At 45.1% G+C, this 20506-nt stretch overlaps 1 protein-coding gene across 1 annotated transcript in view; it reads left to right on the top strand.

Moving 5' to 3' along the window:
- Positions 1-20506, top strand: part of LOC124545962 (glucose dehydrogenase [FAD, quinone]-like) — a gene marked incomplete at its 5' end in the record, with an annotated part of 42924 nt that overhangs the window by 10999 nt on the left and 11419 nt on the right. The window contains 5 exons of the mRNA XM_047124927.1: positions 905-1161; positions 4108-4113; positions 8052-8147; positions 13525-13715; positions 13816-13981. Coding sequence (XP_046980883.1) covers positions 905-1161; positions 4108-4113; positions 8052-8147; positions 13525-13715; positions 13816-13981 — 716 coding nt within the window. The remainder of the gene's footprint in view (positions 1-904; positions 1162-4107; positions 4114-8051; positions 8148-13524; positions 13716-13815; positions 13982-20506) is intronic.

Below are 20506 nucleotides of genomic sequence, written 5' to 3'. Positions count from 1 at the left end.
TGAACCCCGGTGCTTTGGAAAATTTCTTCCTCCTGCTTTCATATGTTTACTAATTGAGGCTGAAATTGCTAATTTGCTCCAGTTTTTTCAAACTTTTTCAATACAGATTTTGTGTTCCTGATTCATTGGTACCCGACGGTTGTAATTGAAGTGCGGCTATTCACAGGGTCCGCTGTTGGCTGTGATTATCGTAGGGCGGAGCGAAACTTGGCAGATACGCTAATGCCGTAATACGGAAGCGATTTACGTTGGGAAAAATTAATTCAAACTTTGGCCACCAGGTGCAAATCTGACGCTGTGATTGCAAGAAACCGTACATAAACGTTTGCATATGTGACTAATTAGAAACGGGACGTGGGCAGAAAAGGTCAAACAGTGAGAAAGGCATAATGTTGAATCTATTATTAACCACTACTTACACAGTTTGTTCAACATGAGCACCGGCGACGTCGACGAGATGCAATACAGACCCAGATTTGCACCAGGTGGTCGACATTAGAGCTAAATGTTTTCCAGCATAGACCGGTTCCGCATTAACGCTTTAATACATCTACCAAGTTTCGCTGCCGTGCGATAATTACAGCCCACAATGGACCGCCGCGAATAGCTGCATCTTAGTTACAACCACCCATAGCACATGGCGACTGCAAAAACAATAAAGAATCCAGCAGTTCTACTGATTATTCTTGCCAACTTGCACAAAGTGACACGTATTTGTTACGCTCGATAAAACATTCTGTCACTTAAAGGGTTAATTCTCGACAATGGGCTTTCCAATTGCGGTTGTGATCTATCTGTAGCCTCAAAAACCATAACACTTGCTAACACTTTCCGCTGAATGCGTCTCGCAAATGGGCAGTACGTCAGCCGGTACACGGCGGCCGCTTCGTGCCTCTGGCTGCAGGTGCTGCCCTACTTCAAGAAGACGGAGGGCGTGCGCATCGCGGCGCTGCGGGACTCGCCGTACCACGGCAGGTCGGGTCCGCTGACGGTGGAGGAGTTCCGCTACCACACGCCCATGCTGGAGGCGTTCCTGCGGGCGGGCCGCGAGATGGGCTACGACGACACCGACGTGAACGGCGCGCGCCAGACCGGCTTCACCAGAGCGCACGGCACGCTGCGCGACGGCCTGCGCTGCTCGCTGGCCAAGGCCTTCCTCAGGTCAGGCCGCGCACGCGCCTCTCAGACACAATAACGGCCTCAGCTGCGTACTGTCCACCAGCAGCAGCACGAACAACATCTAGACCAGTGGTTACCAAAAACCTCTCTTAGATCATTATCCCTGAGTGAAATCAGACATTAGTAATACCCCTACACTCCCCCCACCTCCACATTATAACCAACTACAGCACGTAACTAAACTCTAGACTTTTCTCGGAACACTTTTATTTTTCAAATCATGTAAGATGAATGATATATAGTTTGTGTCTGTGATTCTGTAAGTGTGTGAGTGTGTGTCTGTGTTTCAGAATGAATGACGGAGGAATTCGTCGTGAATCGCAAGTGCTACTGACAACTGCTCGTCAGATAAGAAAGACAACTATCCACAGTGAGGGTACATACTTGTTACAAAACGTACCTCCCCTGCATTAGTTCTCCCCATAGTGGGACTTGCTTGACCTGCACACTGCAACACCATGTAAAATCAACCACGTTAAAATGTGTCCACTGACTTACAATCCGTAAATCACTTGACTGCTGCACTCCTTACTTCTGAAATGGCAGAAGACTACAGGCTGCTAACAATTTGTGTCTCAACACAACCACTAATAATAATAATAATAATAATAGTAATAATAATATTGCGTAAAGCACTATGGCAGTCCTTATGTATACAGTACGGTGTCGTTCTGTCAATTAATTCATTTATATGTTTCGAACCGAGTAACGAAGTAATTTCTGGACTACTGCAGGTACTATCTACAACTTCAAGAAGATATTTTCTTCTCATATTTAGCATTTCTTACGTATATCCCTCACTTCTATCATCAGCGATGTACGGGACAAAGAACAACTTACGTGCGTATTGGGTGGACTGCGTGAGGAACCTCTAACCTCCATTGCATTAATGCTACTAATTGACAAAAACTAATTATTCATAACTTCTATAATCAGTATCAGAGTCTTAAAAACTCTGATAATAGTAATGATCTTTTGAAAATAAATTAGTTTCTTGACTGAAGCAGAATCGAATCGCTTGGGTTTTACCCTTCACAAAATTTCATTTTACCCCTCAGGGGGTAATTGGGAACCACTGATCTAGACGATAGCTAAATTTGTTATGCACTTTACACACCGTCTATTCTTTTACAGAACTTGCGGCTGCTGTTATTCTGTTCTTCTTTTCCTGTATGTCGCGATATTTTCCTTCGCATATCCTCGCAAGGAAATACCGCATGCAGTCCATGTGCCGGCCGGTGTGGCCGAGCGGTTCTAGGCGCTACAGTCTGGAACCGCGCGACCCCTACGGTCGCAGGTTCGAATCCTGCCTCGGGCATGGATGTGTGTGATGTCCTTAGGTTAGTTCGGTTTAAGTAGTTCTAAGTTCTGGGGGACTGATGACCTCAGAAGTTGAGTCCCATAGTGCTCAGAGCCATTTGAACCATTTGGAAGAATATACGCTGTGTAAAGTTTATGGCGAATTTAGCTATCGTCTAAATGTTGTTCGTGGTGCTACTGGTGAACACACAGAGCATTTGCAATAGCATAGCTAAAACATTAAGATTTTATAAGTATTTTGCAACTCATCCCAGGTTTATAATATGTTTTTCAACAAATATGAAGAAATCAAGTCATTCTTTTTGAAGCATCCTCCTAACATATAAAAAAGGTAGTACTAAAGATATAAAGAACTATCGGCCTATCAACATGCTATCCATACTGCACAAAGTTTTCACTAGAATTCGGACTACCTGATTCAGCTCTACATTTGACCTGAGCCAAGCGATTGAGCAAGCTGCTTTCCGCGCAAGGTTTTGTACAATTCATCATATCCTCAATCTACACGAAACAATTAGTAGAACAAATGAGTACCATCTACGTCTTTGCCTTGCCTTCAAAGAATCTGAAAAGGAATTCGATCCGATCAGTCACGCAGCTGTGTTTGAGACTCTAACACAACAAGGAATAGAATAGGCCTATATTAAATCTTGCACAACATACACAAAAACTTCACAGCGTCTGTGAATGTATTTGAAGAAAAGAGTGAATTTACCACCGAAAATGTTGTAAAACAATGTAACACTGTATCTCCAAAACTATTTTCGGCAGTCCTTGAAAAAACAATGTCTAAATTGGATTGGAAAACACAGAGTCCTAATGCTGGGAAAGAGACTATATAGCGTGAGGTTCGCTGGTGATATTATTCTGTTTGCAAATAGTGTAGAAGAACGTCAAATATTGGTTAGTGAACTTGCATTAGTCTGCTTTGAAGTTGGCTTATAAATGAACAGTGACAACATCAAAATCACGACGAATGAGTGGACACCGGAGGGAAATACATCTGTTGGAAATACACAACTGCAAAGTGTCACTGAATATGTCTATTTGGATCAATTCGTCAGTATGAAAGGAGACATAACACCAGAAATATTTCGACGTATTAGGCTGGCAAGATTATGGAAGATACTCTTAATGTCTAAGATGTCGGTCGAGCTGAAGAAAACGGTATTTGACTGATGTATAGTACCAGTAATAACTCACGGCCGTGAGATATTGATTGTTGGAGCACTAATAGTAGCCCAAAGAGGAATGGAAAGACCAATTTTGGGCTACAAAAAGAGAGAAAGAAAGAAAGCAGCTGATATCAACAGACAATAAAGGTCAAGGAAAGAATGAATACGTTGAAATGGCAGTGGGCTGGAAGCTCGACGAAAAGAGGGCAAAACAAGTACTAGATTGGAGCCCACTTTACCAAGGGAAAGACCACCGAGCCGATGGTGCAGGGACTTAAGAAAGACAGCATGACTGAAATAGCAAAGAGAAACTCAAGATCGGCAGAAGTCGTAGAACCTATGTTGCACGCCGACTCAAAGAGACCACATCATCAAGTGATCGAAGTCGCTGATGATGTGTGGTACAGTACACTAAACTGGGATCGTGTGCCAGACCGGGGTTCGAACATGGGATCTTTTACCTTTCGCTTTACCGACTGAGGTATGCAAACACGATTCCTACCCAACCTCAGAGCTTCACATCTGCCAGTATCTCTTCTAATGGTTTCCAAAGTCCAGCGAAGTTATCCTGCATACCTTGCACGACTAGCGCGCTTGGAAGAAAGGATATCGCAGAGAAATTGTTCAGTCACGAGCCCAAGTCGTGAGTCGTCCTTGGATAGCTCCGTCACTAGGGTATTCGCCGGAAAAGGCAAAGGTGCGAGGTTCGAGCCCTGGGCCGGCAGACAGTTTTAATCCGCCTGGAAGATTCAAATCAGCACATACGGTACTCTGCCTCAGAGTGAAAAATCATTCTGGAATCATTACTCTAGCTGTCGCTAGACCATTTCTCCGCAACCAGTAAACCAGCCATTCTTTAAAAAATCGAACTCGCATACATAAAATGGCTTCAAAAGTAGTGTAGTCTGGCTTATTTGTGTTCCCTTTTGAAGCAAAAGCTATTTTTTCACGCACCTGTATGTTTATGCTAGTCTAATTAATTTATGTAACTCACTTTTTATCAACCTTAGAATACGTCTCGCGGAATGGTAACAAAATTAATGACAGCGCACACTTTAGCGTCTGACTTGTATCAAGGATGGAATCCACCAGATACTGTTTCGGGTAGCTTCTATATGCGTCCTTGTTCCTCTTGAATCACAACAGAAACTCAGGGGCCGGCTGGGGTGGCCGTGCGGTTCTAGGCGTTTCAGTCTGGAACCGCGTGACCGCTACGGTCGCAGGTTCGAATCCTGCCTCGGGCATGGATGTATGTGATGTCCTTAGGTTGGTTAGGTTTAAGAAGTTCTAAGTTCTAGGGGACTGATGACCACAGATGTTAAGTCCCGTAGTGCTCAGAGCCATTTGAACCATTTGAACCAGAAACTCAGCGTCAGCAAAGATACAGGCGATCATGTTGGTTGCTAATCGACTGCAAAAGGTGTACTAAAAGCTTTTGTTGCCACATTTCGTTGTAACACATAGCTCATTAGACTAATTTGTGGCTGCTGTGTCGAATGACACACAAAATTGCACTTTAAACAACATTTCATTTTCTTTAACGAGAAACACGTAGACATGCGCACACACACACACACACACACACACACACACACACACACACATTTTCCATTGACATAGGGCGTCACATGAAACACATGGTGAGAAGTTGTGGCTGACGCAATCGACAGGTTGCGAAAGGGATCCATCGACGGTTGTCGAGGACGTTGCCCAGCTGCATATCCTCAAGTTATTTTTAAGGTACTGATACAAACTAAATGGCTAATATCTAAGAATTTAATGATTTAATGTAAGAAGACGTTTATCTTGTCTTCCACTGAAAATTTTTGTTTCTTACTTTTAGCGGGAAGCGACGAAGCTGCAGTTGCAAAATTCTTCGTGTTAAATGCAAGTCTCGGTATTTAGCATCACATTTGAGTTAAGTCTAAAAAGGGAATTGATGCGTTGGCAAATGTGCCAACACCTTGTAGATAGAGGAGGCCGGAATGCACGCTATCTAACGCAGACGGGCGTGAATTCTGGAACAGGATAAGTAGTGAATGCTAATAAGAAAAGTATGCAGCTCCTCGAATACTTAACTTTTATTCCTTCATGTGAATACAGCATTCTTGATGAGACATTTCATACGATAACTATCAAATTATGTAAGGCTAATGGCGCCTTGCTAGGTCGTAGCCATGGACTTAGCTGAAGGCTATTCTAACTGTCTCTCGGCAAATGAGAGAAAGGCTTCGTCAGTCTAGTCGCTAGCAAAGTCGTCCGTACAACTGGGGCGAGTGCTAGTCCGTCTCTCGAGACCTGCCTTGTGGTGGCGCTAGGTCTGCGATCACACAGTGGCGACACGCGGGTCCGACATGTACTAGTGGACCGCGGCCGATTTAAGCTACCACCTAGCAAGTGTGGTGTCTGGCGGTGACACCACAGTAATACCTTAAGCAAAACAAGATTCCACTTTGCTTTACAAAGTAATTTCCGGAATGCTGTAAACCAGTTTGCGAATTCAGGTATTCTAGGACTGAAGATCTCGGAAGTACGTGATATAATTTACGATGTGAGGGAAACAGTCACAATCCGCCTTGAAATACTTGCACGGTCCGACCGCGGCATCCTAATGGCAGTGTGTTTTTACTTCTGCATCACAGCCGCTTTTGTCGCAACACATGAGGCAAAACCTGCGTCTGAATAATGTAATTAGCACGCTTTTTTCCTTGCGGCATTTAGATGCAAATAATGAAATGACCCGAATTTCATTTGCTATAGTATACAAAGTGAAGAACGTAAAAAAAGTCACAGGAATAACACGACCATTTTAGTGATGCTTCAGACAGAAGTGGCTGGATGTGAACGGGAATACTATACGGTGTGAACAGTATGTGCGTTGTCGGACAGGCAGAACAGCTGATGCCTTATATTAAATGCTTCTGCACTGTGTTCTCCTCTTACAATGTCAGTCCTTTGTATGAAAAATACAGTGATGGAAATATTTTGCATGTCTGATAAATCACGAAGAATATACGTATTTAAAGCTGGGATTCCGTTTTTCTCCTTATGCTGGGCAAAATTACACGTTGCTCGGAAGTTTTACTTCTAACACTAAAACTACACTCCGTTCGAACAAGCCTCGGAAGACCCAAAGGTGCGCCTATTGGCGTCACCGGACGTGGACACGTGGCCAGCACACCGCTCTCCCGGAGTCGGTCCCCCTCAGTCAGCCGGATCCTCAGTTTGCCTCACAAGGGCCGAGCGCACTCCGGCTGCCAACGGCGCTCGGCGGACCGCGCGGTCACCCATCCGAGTGCCGGCCGAGCCCGAGTGCTGGTGGGCGTTTGCCAAAATCAGACCGAATCATTGCGATGGAGAAACGATTTAGACCGGCCAGCCACACGTTCATTACACAGCTGCTGGTTTGGTTCCCGATCCCCGCGTCTGAAAATACGATAACAATAATTTATACAATTCACAGAAAGGCTAGCTAACGGCTGAGCCAACAAGAAGAGTATCAGTCCCAAAGATAAGTAAAAAAGCCGGCCGGGGTGGCCGAGCGGTTCTAGGCACTACAGTCTGGAACTGCGCGACCGCTGCGGTCGCAGGTTCGAATCCTGCCTCGGGCATGGATGTGTGTGATGTCGTTAGGTTGGTTAGGTTTAAGTAGTTGTAAGTTCTGGGGGACTGATGACCTCAGAAGTTAAGTCCGTTAGTGGTCAGAGGCAGTTGAACCCTTTTTGTAATCGACAATCACGTTCCTTCTGTCAGCCTACGCGCTTCCTCATCTTCTGACACAGGTTGAATAGTCTTTTTTCTCTTACTCTTCATCTTCGCTCATATACTGTTCTACTAAGTTTTCCCCCTTGGTTTCTCTCTTTTTGTCAGATATATGCTAATTTTTGAAATCTAGGTCTACTGTCAATTCTTTTACCTGTCGATAAAACGGTTAAATTTACTTCTACATATGCTATCTGATGGCAAACATAGTTTTTGACTATGAATCTGGAAATGTTATTATTTTTACTGTTTCCGCTATGTTTGAGTAAATTTTCTCTCTTCCATTCACCATAACACTGTTTGTAACTAAAACTTAAAGACTGATGCCTGGTCCTCTATCCGCCGTAACGCTGTTTGTAATTAGAATTTAAAGAACGATGGCTGGAAGTATCGTAAGGCCGAGGGCACACCAAATGTACGCAAAAATTAATAAAAGAAACAAAAAGCGGAAATTTTAAGAATAGTGTGCCTAATAAGATAGTTTTCATCCTTAACATGCGTCTTACAAAAGTAGCGCACTAAAGCGTGACCGCTTATGTTGTATGTAGTTTACTATGATGCTATTCTTTTAGTTTGCCCTTATTGCTAATTTTTTGTCGTTAAATATTTTCGCAGGTGCCATAGACACAACTTGGACATTAGTATGCATTCCCATGTTGTGAAAATATTGATAAACCCAGAAACCAAGGCTGCCTACGGAGTCACGTACAGGTAAGTGCTTATCTGCAGATATATTACATTTATTTGCGTCTGATACGCACAGCATGCAGCCAGAACCACATTACTTTACCATGATTAGAACAGATTGCTGTAAACATACAGATCACGTATTACCCAACAACAGATCATAACAACACATCGCGGTAATAGAAAACAGGAACTCATTTTTACCTTTTTCCCTCGAAAACATAAAAGAGCTTTAGAAATAGAATAATTTTTTTTCTGAAATGATATTTTGACATTATCTTCTAGTTCGAAGGTTTGCGTAGGGCAATGTTTAGACTACTCATGCACGGTCCAGTCACATTAATGTGAGCACCGCCTGTGTTCGACGTCAACGTGCAATGACCACTCACAGGCGGCAGCGCCATTTGTGGGGATATATATATATATATATATATATATATATATATATATATATATATATATATATATATAAAGGTGTGCCAGGTGTGCCAGGCGGGAGGGGGGCGGATAGCCGTGCAGTCGACGTCGTAAGCAGAGTGATTTAATTGACGTGAGAAATGGCGCGACTATTGGTCTTTGGGCCAAGGGTGGAGAAGCATTTGCGAGTGGATTAGTTTTGCACACTATCGACGTGCCATTGTGGTTAAAGTATGCCGTGCGTGAGAGAATCCGTGACCCGGAAGAGGCGTCGCTGACGTGGTGCACCGTGGGCCACAGATGACAGGGATGGGCGGCGGCTGCGGAGACGTGTACGGGCGAACGGACGTGCACCTGTCGAGCAACTGACCGCCCATGTGGAGCAAGGGGCTGCCCACAGTGTCTCCCCGACGACCGTCCAAAGGATCTCGCTGAGTATGGGCGTCGGCAGCAGGCGCCTGCTTCATCCACCCATCGGCTACGATGGCTGGAATTTGCACGCCAGTGGCACATCCGGACGTGACCGGAGGTGACCTTTTCGGATGATTCACTTTTTATGCTCCAACGGGCAGATCGCCGTTGGCGCGCACGGCCCTGCAACAATCGTGGATAGAGTCCACGGCGGAAGGAGGGAGTGTTATGGTGTGGGGAATGTTTTCATGGCATTCTCTGGCCGACATCATTCTGGAAGGCACAATGGATCAACAGAAGGATGCATGTAGCCTTGGGGACCATGTCCATCCCTACGTGCAGTTCCCTGATTCTCGTCACGAAGGCATTTACCAGCAGACCAACGCAACGCGTCACACAGCTTGGAGCGCACGTGCATGGTTCGAAGAACGCCAAAATCGGTTCACCGCATTCCGTTGGCCACCAAACTCGCCGGATTTAAACCCAACCGAGAATCTGTGGCACCCAGTCGGTCGCGTTGTTGGCGCCACGGATCCTCAGCCGTGAGCCCGGAGACAGCTGGCCACGGAACTGGCTCAACATCCCTGTCAGTACGAAATTTTCACTCTGCAGCGGAGTGTGCGCTGGTATGAAACTTCCTGGCAGATTAAAACTGTGTGCCGGACGAGGCTCGAACTCGGGACGTTTGCCTTTCCCGGTCAAGCGCTCTACCAACTGAGCTACCCAAGCACGATTCACGATCCGTCCTCACAGCTTCAACTCTGCCAGTACCTCGTCTCCTACCTTCCAGACTTCACATACGCTCTCCTGCGAACCTTGCAGTCGTGCTTGGGTCGCTCAGTTGGTGGAGCACTTGCCTGCTTAAGGCAAAAGTCTTGTCTGCCAGGAAGTTTCATCCCTGTAAATGTGTTTCCAGAACCTGACTGACACTCTACCTACAAAAGGTGGTACTCAGGCTTCTGTCATTAATGAGACTGGAAATTGTAGATATGGTACTTTGGCATGGTGCATAGTCCGTGGAGCGGTATAGCAGCTCCCGGTGGACAGATACACTGTTTTGTGAACGGGTTACAATCTTTTAAGACGCGTAGGATAAATGTGTAAAATTTTAAGTCTTCTGCTGCGAATACTGTTGTGGTATTAGAGGGAAATTCATGTTCCTGCTTGCTTAATCTATTGCACAAAATTACTTGCTGAAGCGATTCCGCTCAGTCGAGAACAAAGGGTGTTTTAATTTAGCTAATAATGTTGAGTAATACGACAAAGTTGGGGACTCTGTAACGCCTACCCCGTGGAGGTCACTGGAGAAATATCCGCGATGAAAGCACAACGGTCCTCCGAAATTTTATCGATGGAGTTCGGGTTCACACTGAATATGCTAAAAGGAGATCCTAAATGTTGTCGTTAAAAAGAAAAAGAAAAAAAGAAAAGGAAATGGCAAGTCGTGCACCGCCTACCCAACATACTATAGATAGCTTGCGAAACATAATAGCAGCTCACTTGTCTCACGTCTCTTGTCAAATGGAATATTACAACAAAAATTCGTTTTTCTGTGTCCGTGTATCTATAAACGGCGAATCGTTGGCTCGTCCTTTGTGCGAGAATAGACAAACACATTGTCTTCTCGCTAGGAAGTCTTCCGCCCAGCGGCGGTGCTGAGCAGGTTGAAACGCTGCTTCAGTCCGTATTCGGAGCTGTCGAGGCGCCTCGGCCAGTGCCAACTGCGCCCGCGGCCCGACTCCACGCGCTGTCCAAATTCGTGTCGCCAGCCACGCTTCGGCCCGCGAGAGAAGGTCAAACTTCTCTCTGCACCGATGCCAATAATGAAAAGCCCTACTTTCAGAAAGATCCCGAAATCTGACCACTAGACTGGAACATGTACACAGTTCAGTTTACACAACGCGACCAGGAGTATCTTACCAAATTTCGCCAGTAATCTTCGCAACAACAAAACGAGAAGTATTTAAAGCCAACATCTAAAAACAATACGAGAACTTCACACTTCAAGTTTCCACAGAAACAATGGAATTTATTGGCTCCATCTAAAACTCGCCGTAACTGTAAAGGAATACACATTCTCCCAGTTAGTTGGCGGCTGTGCGATTTGACGTAAGCGCCCTGTGTACCGACCGTGTCCAGGCTCACGACACCGCAACACTCGGAAAGCGTCTAAGCAGAGATCCAAGCTCGGGCAAGAGATTGCACTTACAAATGCTTTTAGGCTCTCCGCACTGGAAAAGTAATCTCGTCGATAGAGAACGATCACCATCTGCTGGCTTCCAAAATGATAAATGCGAGTACTTCAAAACAAAAGTTCTGCTCCAGAAGGGCGCCCTGACCCCACGAGGGCCGAGGATTGCGAGAACTCGAGGCTCCTCTGGAATTGTTTGTAACATTTAGCTCTTTGAACCAGTCATCATCAAGAAGAGGACTGAGAAATTCCCACTGGCTCTTCTTGCTCCACGGTTGCGGAATCGTCGTTTGATAAACAACAGAAGCAATGCGATACAACTTGATTTGTTATTTGTATTGGCACTTTTTCGTCATACAATTCCATATCATGTGCCACAAAACGATCGCTTAAGAGCAAAGCAGTTTTTCCACAAATATTCGCAAGGAGCACGCTAGAGTGATTCCAACATTAAAAGTAAGTGCGCGTCCGGATTTGACCCGTACTGTTTTCGCTACTAATTGTAAGAAGCATTCTATAAAAATCTTGCACTTGGCCTCTTCTGGCGCCGCTCTCACATTAGCGTCCCAAGCGGCGGCTTACGTCACTTGGGCCGAAACCCTAGCAATACAAACGCATTTTTCATAACACACATTACTAAGGGCGGTACTTCACGCCTACCCCAAAAAACTTAAAAAAACAATAAATTCATTGACTGCTGGTGACTTATGTTTAGAACATCTCTTTAAAGAGGTACTGCTGTGTTAATAAGGTTCAGAGCATGAAAATATATTTTAGCACACGCTTAGCAGGGTTAACACATTTTCGGGAATATGGACAACCAAGAAAGGATACTTTATGCTCAACTGGAGAAAAAATTGCAAATGCAAATTTCGTTATATGTTGTTGATTTTTACTCACAAGATTCTTTTTAAAAAGAGACTGATGTGTAAGTTAGGTGCCTGAACCTCAAAATATTCAACGTGACTGTCATTGGGGAATGTGACATCTATCACTGAGAAATAAATTTTAGCTTACCAAAAAATGTAAAACTTTTATGGAATCAGGTAGAAGATTTAATTAGAAACAATATCATTTTTTCAAAATTTAAAAGAATAAAGTAATTGACTAGACTACAACAGTTTCTAAAGTTGGGCAAAAATTCCTCCCCCCCCCCCCCCCCCTCCTCCTCCTTCTGCTTGGTACTGCGGGTTTAAACCGGCCCTGCGTGCTCTCCTGCATTTCTTGACACAGCAACAGTTACTTCCCGCATTGTCGATGCATATGAATATGCTCTCCTGCGCTATATTACGAGTATGGAGATCAAGCTACATAATCTTACAAGATCTAAAGAAGGGAGAGAAATGTTTTATAATAATCTTCAAGCTGTAACTTACATCGTTCCCGAAAGGAGAAAAATCTTGCACATTGGCGACCTCATAGGACGTATTGACGATTCAATTATTCCAGGCATGAAACAAAAATTTAGTGAAACAGAAATAAATGACAATGGAGTGGACTAAATTCATTTATGCAAATTGATCGAACTACGTATTAATAAGACATACTTCGAACATAAGGAGCAGCATAAATACATCTTGAATAATACAACAGCCGGCCGCTGTGGCCGAGCGGTTCTTGGCGCTTCAGTCCGAAACCACGCTGCTGCAGGTTCAAATCCTGCCTCGGGCATGGATGTGTGTGATGTCCTTAGGTTAGTTAGGTTTAAGTAGTTCTATGTTCTATGGGACTGATGACCTCAGACCTTAAGTCCCATAGTCCTTAGAGGCATTTGAACAATTTAATACAAGAGGTCAGTGCGCGATTACTGATTACATTATTACCAATAAAGCTGTTCATTCAAATCAACGGCCAATGTAGGATCGGATAATGGGCTCTTGTATAAACTTAACATGGAACTTGGACCAAAAAACAGAAAAATTAACAGGCTTTTCAAACTGAAGTCGTAGAGGATGAGAGTATTAAGATGTAGTATCAAAATAGATTAAAGGAGAAAACCATTAGAGAAGCTTTAAGTACGATTAAAGTAAATGCAATAGGAGGCAGTACTACAAACGGAACACCCTGGTTAAACCAACATGTTATAAACTAGCTATGCAGAAGAAGAAAACAGTGATATGGGTCTGTAATTCAACAGATTACTTCTATTTCGTTGCTTGGTGTGTCCTACGCAATTTCTCAGTCTTAGGGTACGGATCTTTCGTCGAGGGACTTGTCGGAAATCAGAGCTCGCAAGTGCAATAGTTTGAAAGTGGTTCTACGAACCTTCTGCCTAGCACTTAGTTGTTAATTCTAGTGTAGTCACTTAGATATAGTTGTCGCTAGCCGTGGTGAGCAGAAGTGCGTGCGGGGTGTCGGCTGTGACACGTGTGTGTGCGGCAGGAAGAACGGCGCGCTGCGCACGGTGAAGGCGGCGCGCGAGGTGGTGGTGTGTGCGGGCGCGCTGCACTCGCCGCAGCTGCTCATGCTGAGCGGCGTGGGCGACGCCGGCCAGCTGCGCCGCCTGCGCATCCCGCCGCTGGTGCACGCGCCCGGCGTCGGCCGCAACCTGCAGGACCACGTCTGCCTGGCCGGTGAGTGCCGCCGCGCCGGCCCGCCCAGCTGCTGCCCAGCTGCTCTGCAGTCTGCCGGGCCGCTCACTCTCTCTCTCTCTCTCTACCTGCTCGTCCCCAGGCACGGTGTTCACGATGCACCCGCCGGCCGGACAGTACCCCGTGGGGCCCGCCTTCGTCGTGCCGCGCATCCTCACGCTGTCCGCCCTCATCAACTTCGCCGTCAACAACAGCGGCCCCTTCTACGCGCTGCCCGAGTGCGAGGCCATGGCCTTCATCAGTACCAAGTAAGGTCACAACCAGACATTCTGTCAATTCGGTAAGGACGCTAGTGCATATGCAACACGTTTCAAAGTCTATGCACGAAACGCTTATGGATCACAGATCACGTCATGGGGAACAACTTTTTTTTTTAGAGAAACAAGTTTTGCTGTAGTTCTGAGAAACGGCAGGACGTAGGATAGCCACTCTGCGGAGTCTCTGTCTAACACGTGTTGCCTAAAATTAAGTCACCTACCCCGCACGAAAGTTGGTAGACCGAGTCAAATTAAACTTCCTGATTTGCTCCTGAAAAAAAAAAAAAATAAACCTTAAATGAAATGAAATAGTCGTGTGCCATTGTTGGCGGGGAGGCCCTATCCGGGGAAGTTCGGCCGCCGGTCGCAAGTCTTATTCCAGTCGACGCCTCACTGGCCGACTACCGCGTCGGTGACGATGACGAAAGCATGACGAGTACAGCACAACACGCAGTCCACGAGCGCGGAACAACACCCAGCCCGGCGCGGAATCGAACCCGGGCCCGCTGCGTGGTACGCAAACACGTTACCACTCAGCTAAGCAGGCGGACATGCACTTCTTGAATACAGTCTAAGACAGAATAGTACAGCACCGCTGATAAACCAGCAATCTCAACGAACTATCGGAAATTATATCGTCCCGCAAACATCTCAAAAACTGAATTTTTTTATCGAGAGAATGAATCACACTGTTAGTCGTGGGTGGAATCCCAATTATACTGGCAGTCTTTTAGTCATCCTCCTAAAGACAGAGACAACAATGTGTCCAGCCAAAGAGTCCAACAGAAGCAATGAATTAATCTCTGGAAATGGTAATAATATATTTCGGAAGTAACATCAAAAGTATTCACTACCATTTTTCCACATTTTCCTACGTCGATTACATGAGTTTTGCAAGTAAACAATTCTTTTTCCAAAATTGTTCGTCCTAATTTGCCTTGATGTTCCTGAAGACAGAAATAAAGTTGCGGAAACAGTAATCCACTGATACTTATCATTGGTATCGTTGAATAGGAATGTGTTACAGCATTCATCGGCTGCACAAAGCGAATCTCTTTCTTTCGTTGGAATGGTAAAGTGTAGTTTGCATGAAACTCCAATGATTCGAAAGCATAACAAAAAAAAACTGATAAATGATCAGAGGAGCTTGACAAACCACACACTCTTTAAACTTATTGACCACATAATAGAACACTAAATATACACATATAACTACAGGCCCCATTTACCGCAACCATTTCCTCCCTGATTCTGTCCTATAAGCACCGTCCAGCCTCATCTCCTTATCCCCCACCAGCCTCCCCAAAAAAAATGTCAACCCGCTTACACTACCCTCACGCCTCTACCTGACATTCCAGACAACTTCACTAATTTTCACTCACTCTCACACACACACACAAACACACACACACACACATACAAAAGTAGTTTCGCAGGTTGGCAACACTCACAACGTGAACGAAGACAAACGAACAGACATTCCCACTGTTACTGTGCGTAATGGGAAATAGTTTATCAAAGTCAAGTGTAAATAATGCAGCGCAAGAAATACTGCAGAATGGCAAAAACTGCCAAGTGCAAGTGCGAATCGAAGTCTTTCGATGTCAACCGCTGCTAGCAAGCAGGGAAGGAGCATAATATGTAAAGAAACACCGCAAACAACTTGCGCGTCAACTTTATAAACAAAACGATGTTTTTAACCTAAAAGAACCAAAAATGTACAAACGTATGAATCCAATATGCAGAAATACCACGGAAGATACTTTGTAAATAAAAGCGGAACGCGTCCTGTGTAAATCTTTTTAATTAAACTGTAGTCAGCTGAAGACGGATAACCAATACTAACAGACCGAATGATTGGCTTTATATGCACCTTTAGGGGACAACAAGAAGCTTCCCTTCACGTCATCTAAGAATTCGTTTTTAGTATTACCTATTAATGACATCTCCTCTACGCGTTTGCTTCAGGTGGACTTCGTAATTTTGCCACCTCCTTTTCTGTATAGTTTGCAGAATCCGTTTAACCAGATCGAAGAAACCTGGAAGTTCGTAACGTTCATCTAACTCGCAACTCAGAGTGCCCAGTTGTGCAGATTTCTTCGGTGATGGTGCACTCACTCTCAGATCAGTTCTAAATCTTTCGAATAGTTTTTCTTTCAGACATCTGCCAATTTCATTTCGGCCGATTTTCGTACTTCGTGTAACCTTTCTTCCACTTACACACTTCATGTTCAGACTTTATGAAACGAAATCAGCTTTGCATACTGCTTAAGTTTAAGTGTTTTCAAATGGCTCTGAGCACTATGGGACTCAACTGCTGAGGTCATTAGTCCCCTAGAACTTAGAACTAGTTAAACCTAACTAACCTAAGGACATCACAAACATCCATGCCCGAGGCAGGATTCGAACCTGCGACCGTAGCGGTCTTGCGGTTCCAGACTGCAGCGCCTTTAACCGCACGGCGACTTCGGCCGGCTAAGTGTTTTCTTCTTCCTTCGTCGAACACGAAAATGTACATACTTTTCTTTGTCGGTGACAGCTATTGCTGTACATGTTTTCTTTGCGCTTGGGAAGTACTCTGTTTGTTTTGCGCTTTCATTAGGACAACAATCATTGTTAGAATAACAATTCTTGGAACTGCTGTGTCTTCCAACATTTCCAAAATTACCTACGAAATGTCGACATTATTGGAATAAATGTCCAAGAAATTCAACCAATAAATGGCGCCGGCCGGAGTGGCCGTGCGGTTCTAGGCGCTACAGTCTGGAACCGAGTGACCGCTACGGTCGCAGGTTCGAATCCTGCCTCGGGCATGGATGTGTGTGATGTCCTTAGGTTAGTTACGTTTAATTAGTTCTAAGTTCTAGGCGACTGATGACCTCAGAAGTTAAGTCGCATAGTGCTCAGAGCCATTTGAAGCCAATAAATGGCACGTATATAAGTCTTCATGAAAAGTAAGTGATTTAGATTTCATACCATGTTCTTCGTATTTTATATTGGATTCCACTATACTGTGAAAACCTGGAAGCTGCACAAGGGCAGAAGCTATTAGCAAGTATAAGCGACGAGATCACAAAGAAAATTGATTCAGTTTTATCTCCGTTGATAACATTTAGCGATAACGCAAGGCTGATCAGGGGCGACGTTTGGTAGCCTATCTCAAGTTTACATATTCGTTCCTTGTTCAAATGGTTCAAATGGCTCTGAGCACTATGGGAGTTAACATCTATGGTCATCAGTCCCCTAGAACTTAGAACTACTTAACCCTAACTAACCTAAGAACATCACAGAACACCCAGTCATCACGAGGCAGAGAAAATCCCTGTTCCTTGTCCATTTTTTTTTTTTTTTAAGTATCTCAACCGGGCACCTAAATTTTTCTGCTGTGTTGATAACTCCATATTTCATCGGGAATTTTGCGGGGGCATTTTTGATGCATTGCACTGTATTGTATTGTATGGAACTGGGGACCTAGAAACGACGGCGAGGCTTCGTCCCCGCCGCAGCCCTCAGTGGTTCACAACCCCACAACAGGCCACAGCAGTCCACTCACCCCACACCGAATCCAGGGTTATTGTCCGCCCCCCCCCCCCTCCCCCCGGCTAGACACGAGTGTAACCGCAAATGTTTGCGTGGTAGAGTAATTATGGTGTACGGCTACGTGGAGACAATGTTTGCTCAGCAATCGCCGACATAGTGTAAATGAGGTGGAATAAGGGGAAACAGCCCGCATTCGCCGAGGCAGATGGAAAACCGCCTTAAAAAACCATCCACAGGCTGGCCGGCACACCGAACCTCGACACTAAGCCGCCGGGCGGATTCGTGCCGGGGACTGCCACGCACTCCCGCCCGTAAAGTAAGTGCCTTAGATCGCACGGCTAACCGGGAGGGCTATCTTTGATGTAACTCATGAGTTCTATTTTTTGAAAAGATGTCTGCAAGGTCAATTTGTTTGGCGGCTTCTTTTAAAGTTCGATTTGAATTCTACTACTTCCTACGTCGTTTGAAAGAATGCCAATGTCATCAACAGAAGCGAGAGTGTCTCCCGTGATGCTCTTGGATTTAGTTCAAGTTCTCATCGGATTATAATGGTTTCTATCCATCTGTTTTTGAAGAAAACAGTTGAAAGGCATCGGAGAGATCCCATCGCCCTGTCGGACGCCTGTTTTGATCTCAGACGAAGCTGAGAGGTATCCCAGGAATTTTCTCTTGGAAGTTGTGTCAGTTAGCGTAGCTCTAATTAATTAACAATTTAAGGTCCACCCCATATTCATTGTGGATGTTTAACAGGACTTCGCGGTCTACTGAAATATATGTTTTCTTGAAGTCGTCACACACTGACAATACTGTAGCAATTAATCTGATGATGCTTTTGAAGTTATAATAATAACTTTATTGGAACACTAGCACTGTTGCATATCACCATAAGAAATTCACGGAAACGAAAATGTGGAAAGAAGTACTTACAGTAACAATATACTGGGATATGTGGTGTGCCAAGGATGCTGTTAGTGAAAAACACAACTACGTCAAACAAGTTGGGACCTGGTGTTGAACATGTTTCTACCTGTCCAAAGATCAGCTGGAATCTGAAATAAGAAATTGCTGGCACCTCTTAAGGCTGGTTCACACTAGGCCAGTATTAGTCAAGTGGCGAGTGATTTAGTTACTAAAAGCGCCTGAACGATATAGTTTAGTAGAGTTAATAAGTAAAACAGTTTAAGCGGCCTGATCCCTTAAGCTGAACAGCAGCCGATCAAGTAGCATCTCGCACGCCAGGTCACTTGGCAATGGCGCGCCACAGGACAAGTGTGAACACACCACCTGTTTAGTCGCGCGCAGTATTGTCTGTCGCCGGCCGGTGTGGCCGAGCGGTTCTAGGCGCTACAGTCTGGAACCGCGCGACCGCTACGGTCGCAGGTTCGAATCCTGCCTCGGGCATGGATGTGTGTGATGTCCTTAGGTTAGTTAGGTTTAAGTAGTTCTGAGTTCTAGGGGACTGATGACCTTAGAAGTTAAGTCCCATAGTGCTCAGAGCCATTTGAACCATTTTATTGTCCGTCTTGTCACGCTATCTGTTTCCTGTGGATCAGCAACATGGCTCGCTGGAGTGACGATACCACGGTTAATTTTGTTTTTCTGTACGCAGAACAGGAGCGCTTGTGGATCGTCAAACGTCCACTGTACAAAAATAAAGCACTCAGTACAGCCGCAGTCACACACCTGGATGAGACGACGGGAATACCGGAGTTTCAGAAGATGGAGATTAAACATAAAACCAAAAGCACCATGTCAGTATTTATTCTAAGATTCTGAACATCTTACTACAACGAGAAGATCGGATCTCTTCTTAGATAAGATCAGTGCACTAGATTTTACTACGCACTTTTTCCAACAGAAAACTAAAACAGCAGTCCCACGTTTTCAGTGTGGAAAAGTATTCTTTCGGGTCATCAGTTGCGAGCGCTTTCGGAGACATGTTGGAAGCTCCATGCAAATCCCTTCGGCCAACAGATACGCATAAGAGAGACTTTAGCCATCAATTATATCCTCCTTGAATATTTGTAACAGTCTGACAACTCTGGGGTAACTTTTCGATTCCACGACTGTGCAAATCACGTGATTTTGAGGCGAAGAACTCGTCCAGCCATGTATGGAGCGCATTGTCATCCGGAAAGGAACTTCCTTGAAGCTTGTTCCATAGAGAGCGGAAAAGGTGAAAATCTGTGGGCTCAAGATGAGGTGAATGAGGTGGGTGCGGAACGACTTCCCAGGCCTACTTCTGTACAGCGTCTTTTGTCAGTGTGGCAGAATGCGGGCGGGCTTCACAGTGGAGCAGTATCGCTTCACGCAGCCTTGCTGGTCTTTGTGATGGGACTGCTCCTGCAAGACGCCCCACTTGTTGACAGTGACTGCCAGTAATGACGCTTACACCTCGCGGAAGGAACTCCTGGCGCGTCACAGCGTCGTCTTTCACGGATGCGTGCGGCTCTTTGTACGGACAGTCGCTGCTTTGTCTGGGCTCAACCAGTCCTTTCTCTCCCTTATGTTAGCATAAAAAACACCATTTATCGTCACCAGTCACGATGCGGGATACGAATAGTCGGTGTTGTTGACGAGCCAACTGATACGAGCAAGCAGAGATGCACTTATGGCCACCCGCTGATTTTTGTGATTTTGGTTTACAGTACGCGGTAGCCACACAGCCTACTTTTGAACCTTCCCCGTTGCATGCGAATGTCGCACGTTGGTGGAGTGATCGCAGTTCACAGCATTTGCCATTTATGGAGTACACTGAAGTGGCTCATTACGGATTAAGGCGTTCAAACGATCTTCGTCAAAGCCCGAAAGTCTTCCTGCACGTGGAGGGTCACTAACGTCAGAACTACCCTCCCTAAAACGAGAAAACTGTTTTCTTGCCGTGCTCCGCTCAGTGGCCTTATCCCCACAGACGCCGCAAATGTTTCTGGACGCCACCGCTGTTGCCAACCTCTACTGAATTCAAACAGAAGAATA

This window comes from Schistocerca americana, chromosome 8 (assembly GCF_021461395.2).
Source record: "Schistocerca americana isolate TAMUIC-IGC-003095 chromosome 8, iqSchAmer2.1, whole genome shotgun sequence".
Lineage (NCBI taxonomy): Eukaryota > Metazoa > Arthropoda > Insecta > Orthoptera > Acrididae > Schistocerca > Schistocerca americana.
The sequence above is the reverse complement of the archived record's forward strand: the minus strand, read 5'-3'. Positions and strand labels throughout refer to the sequence as shown.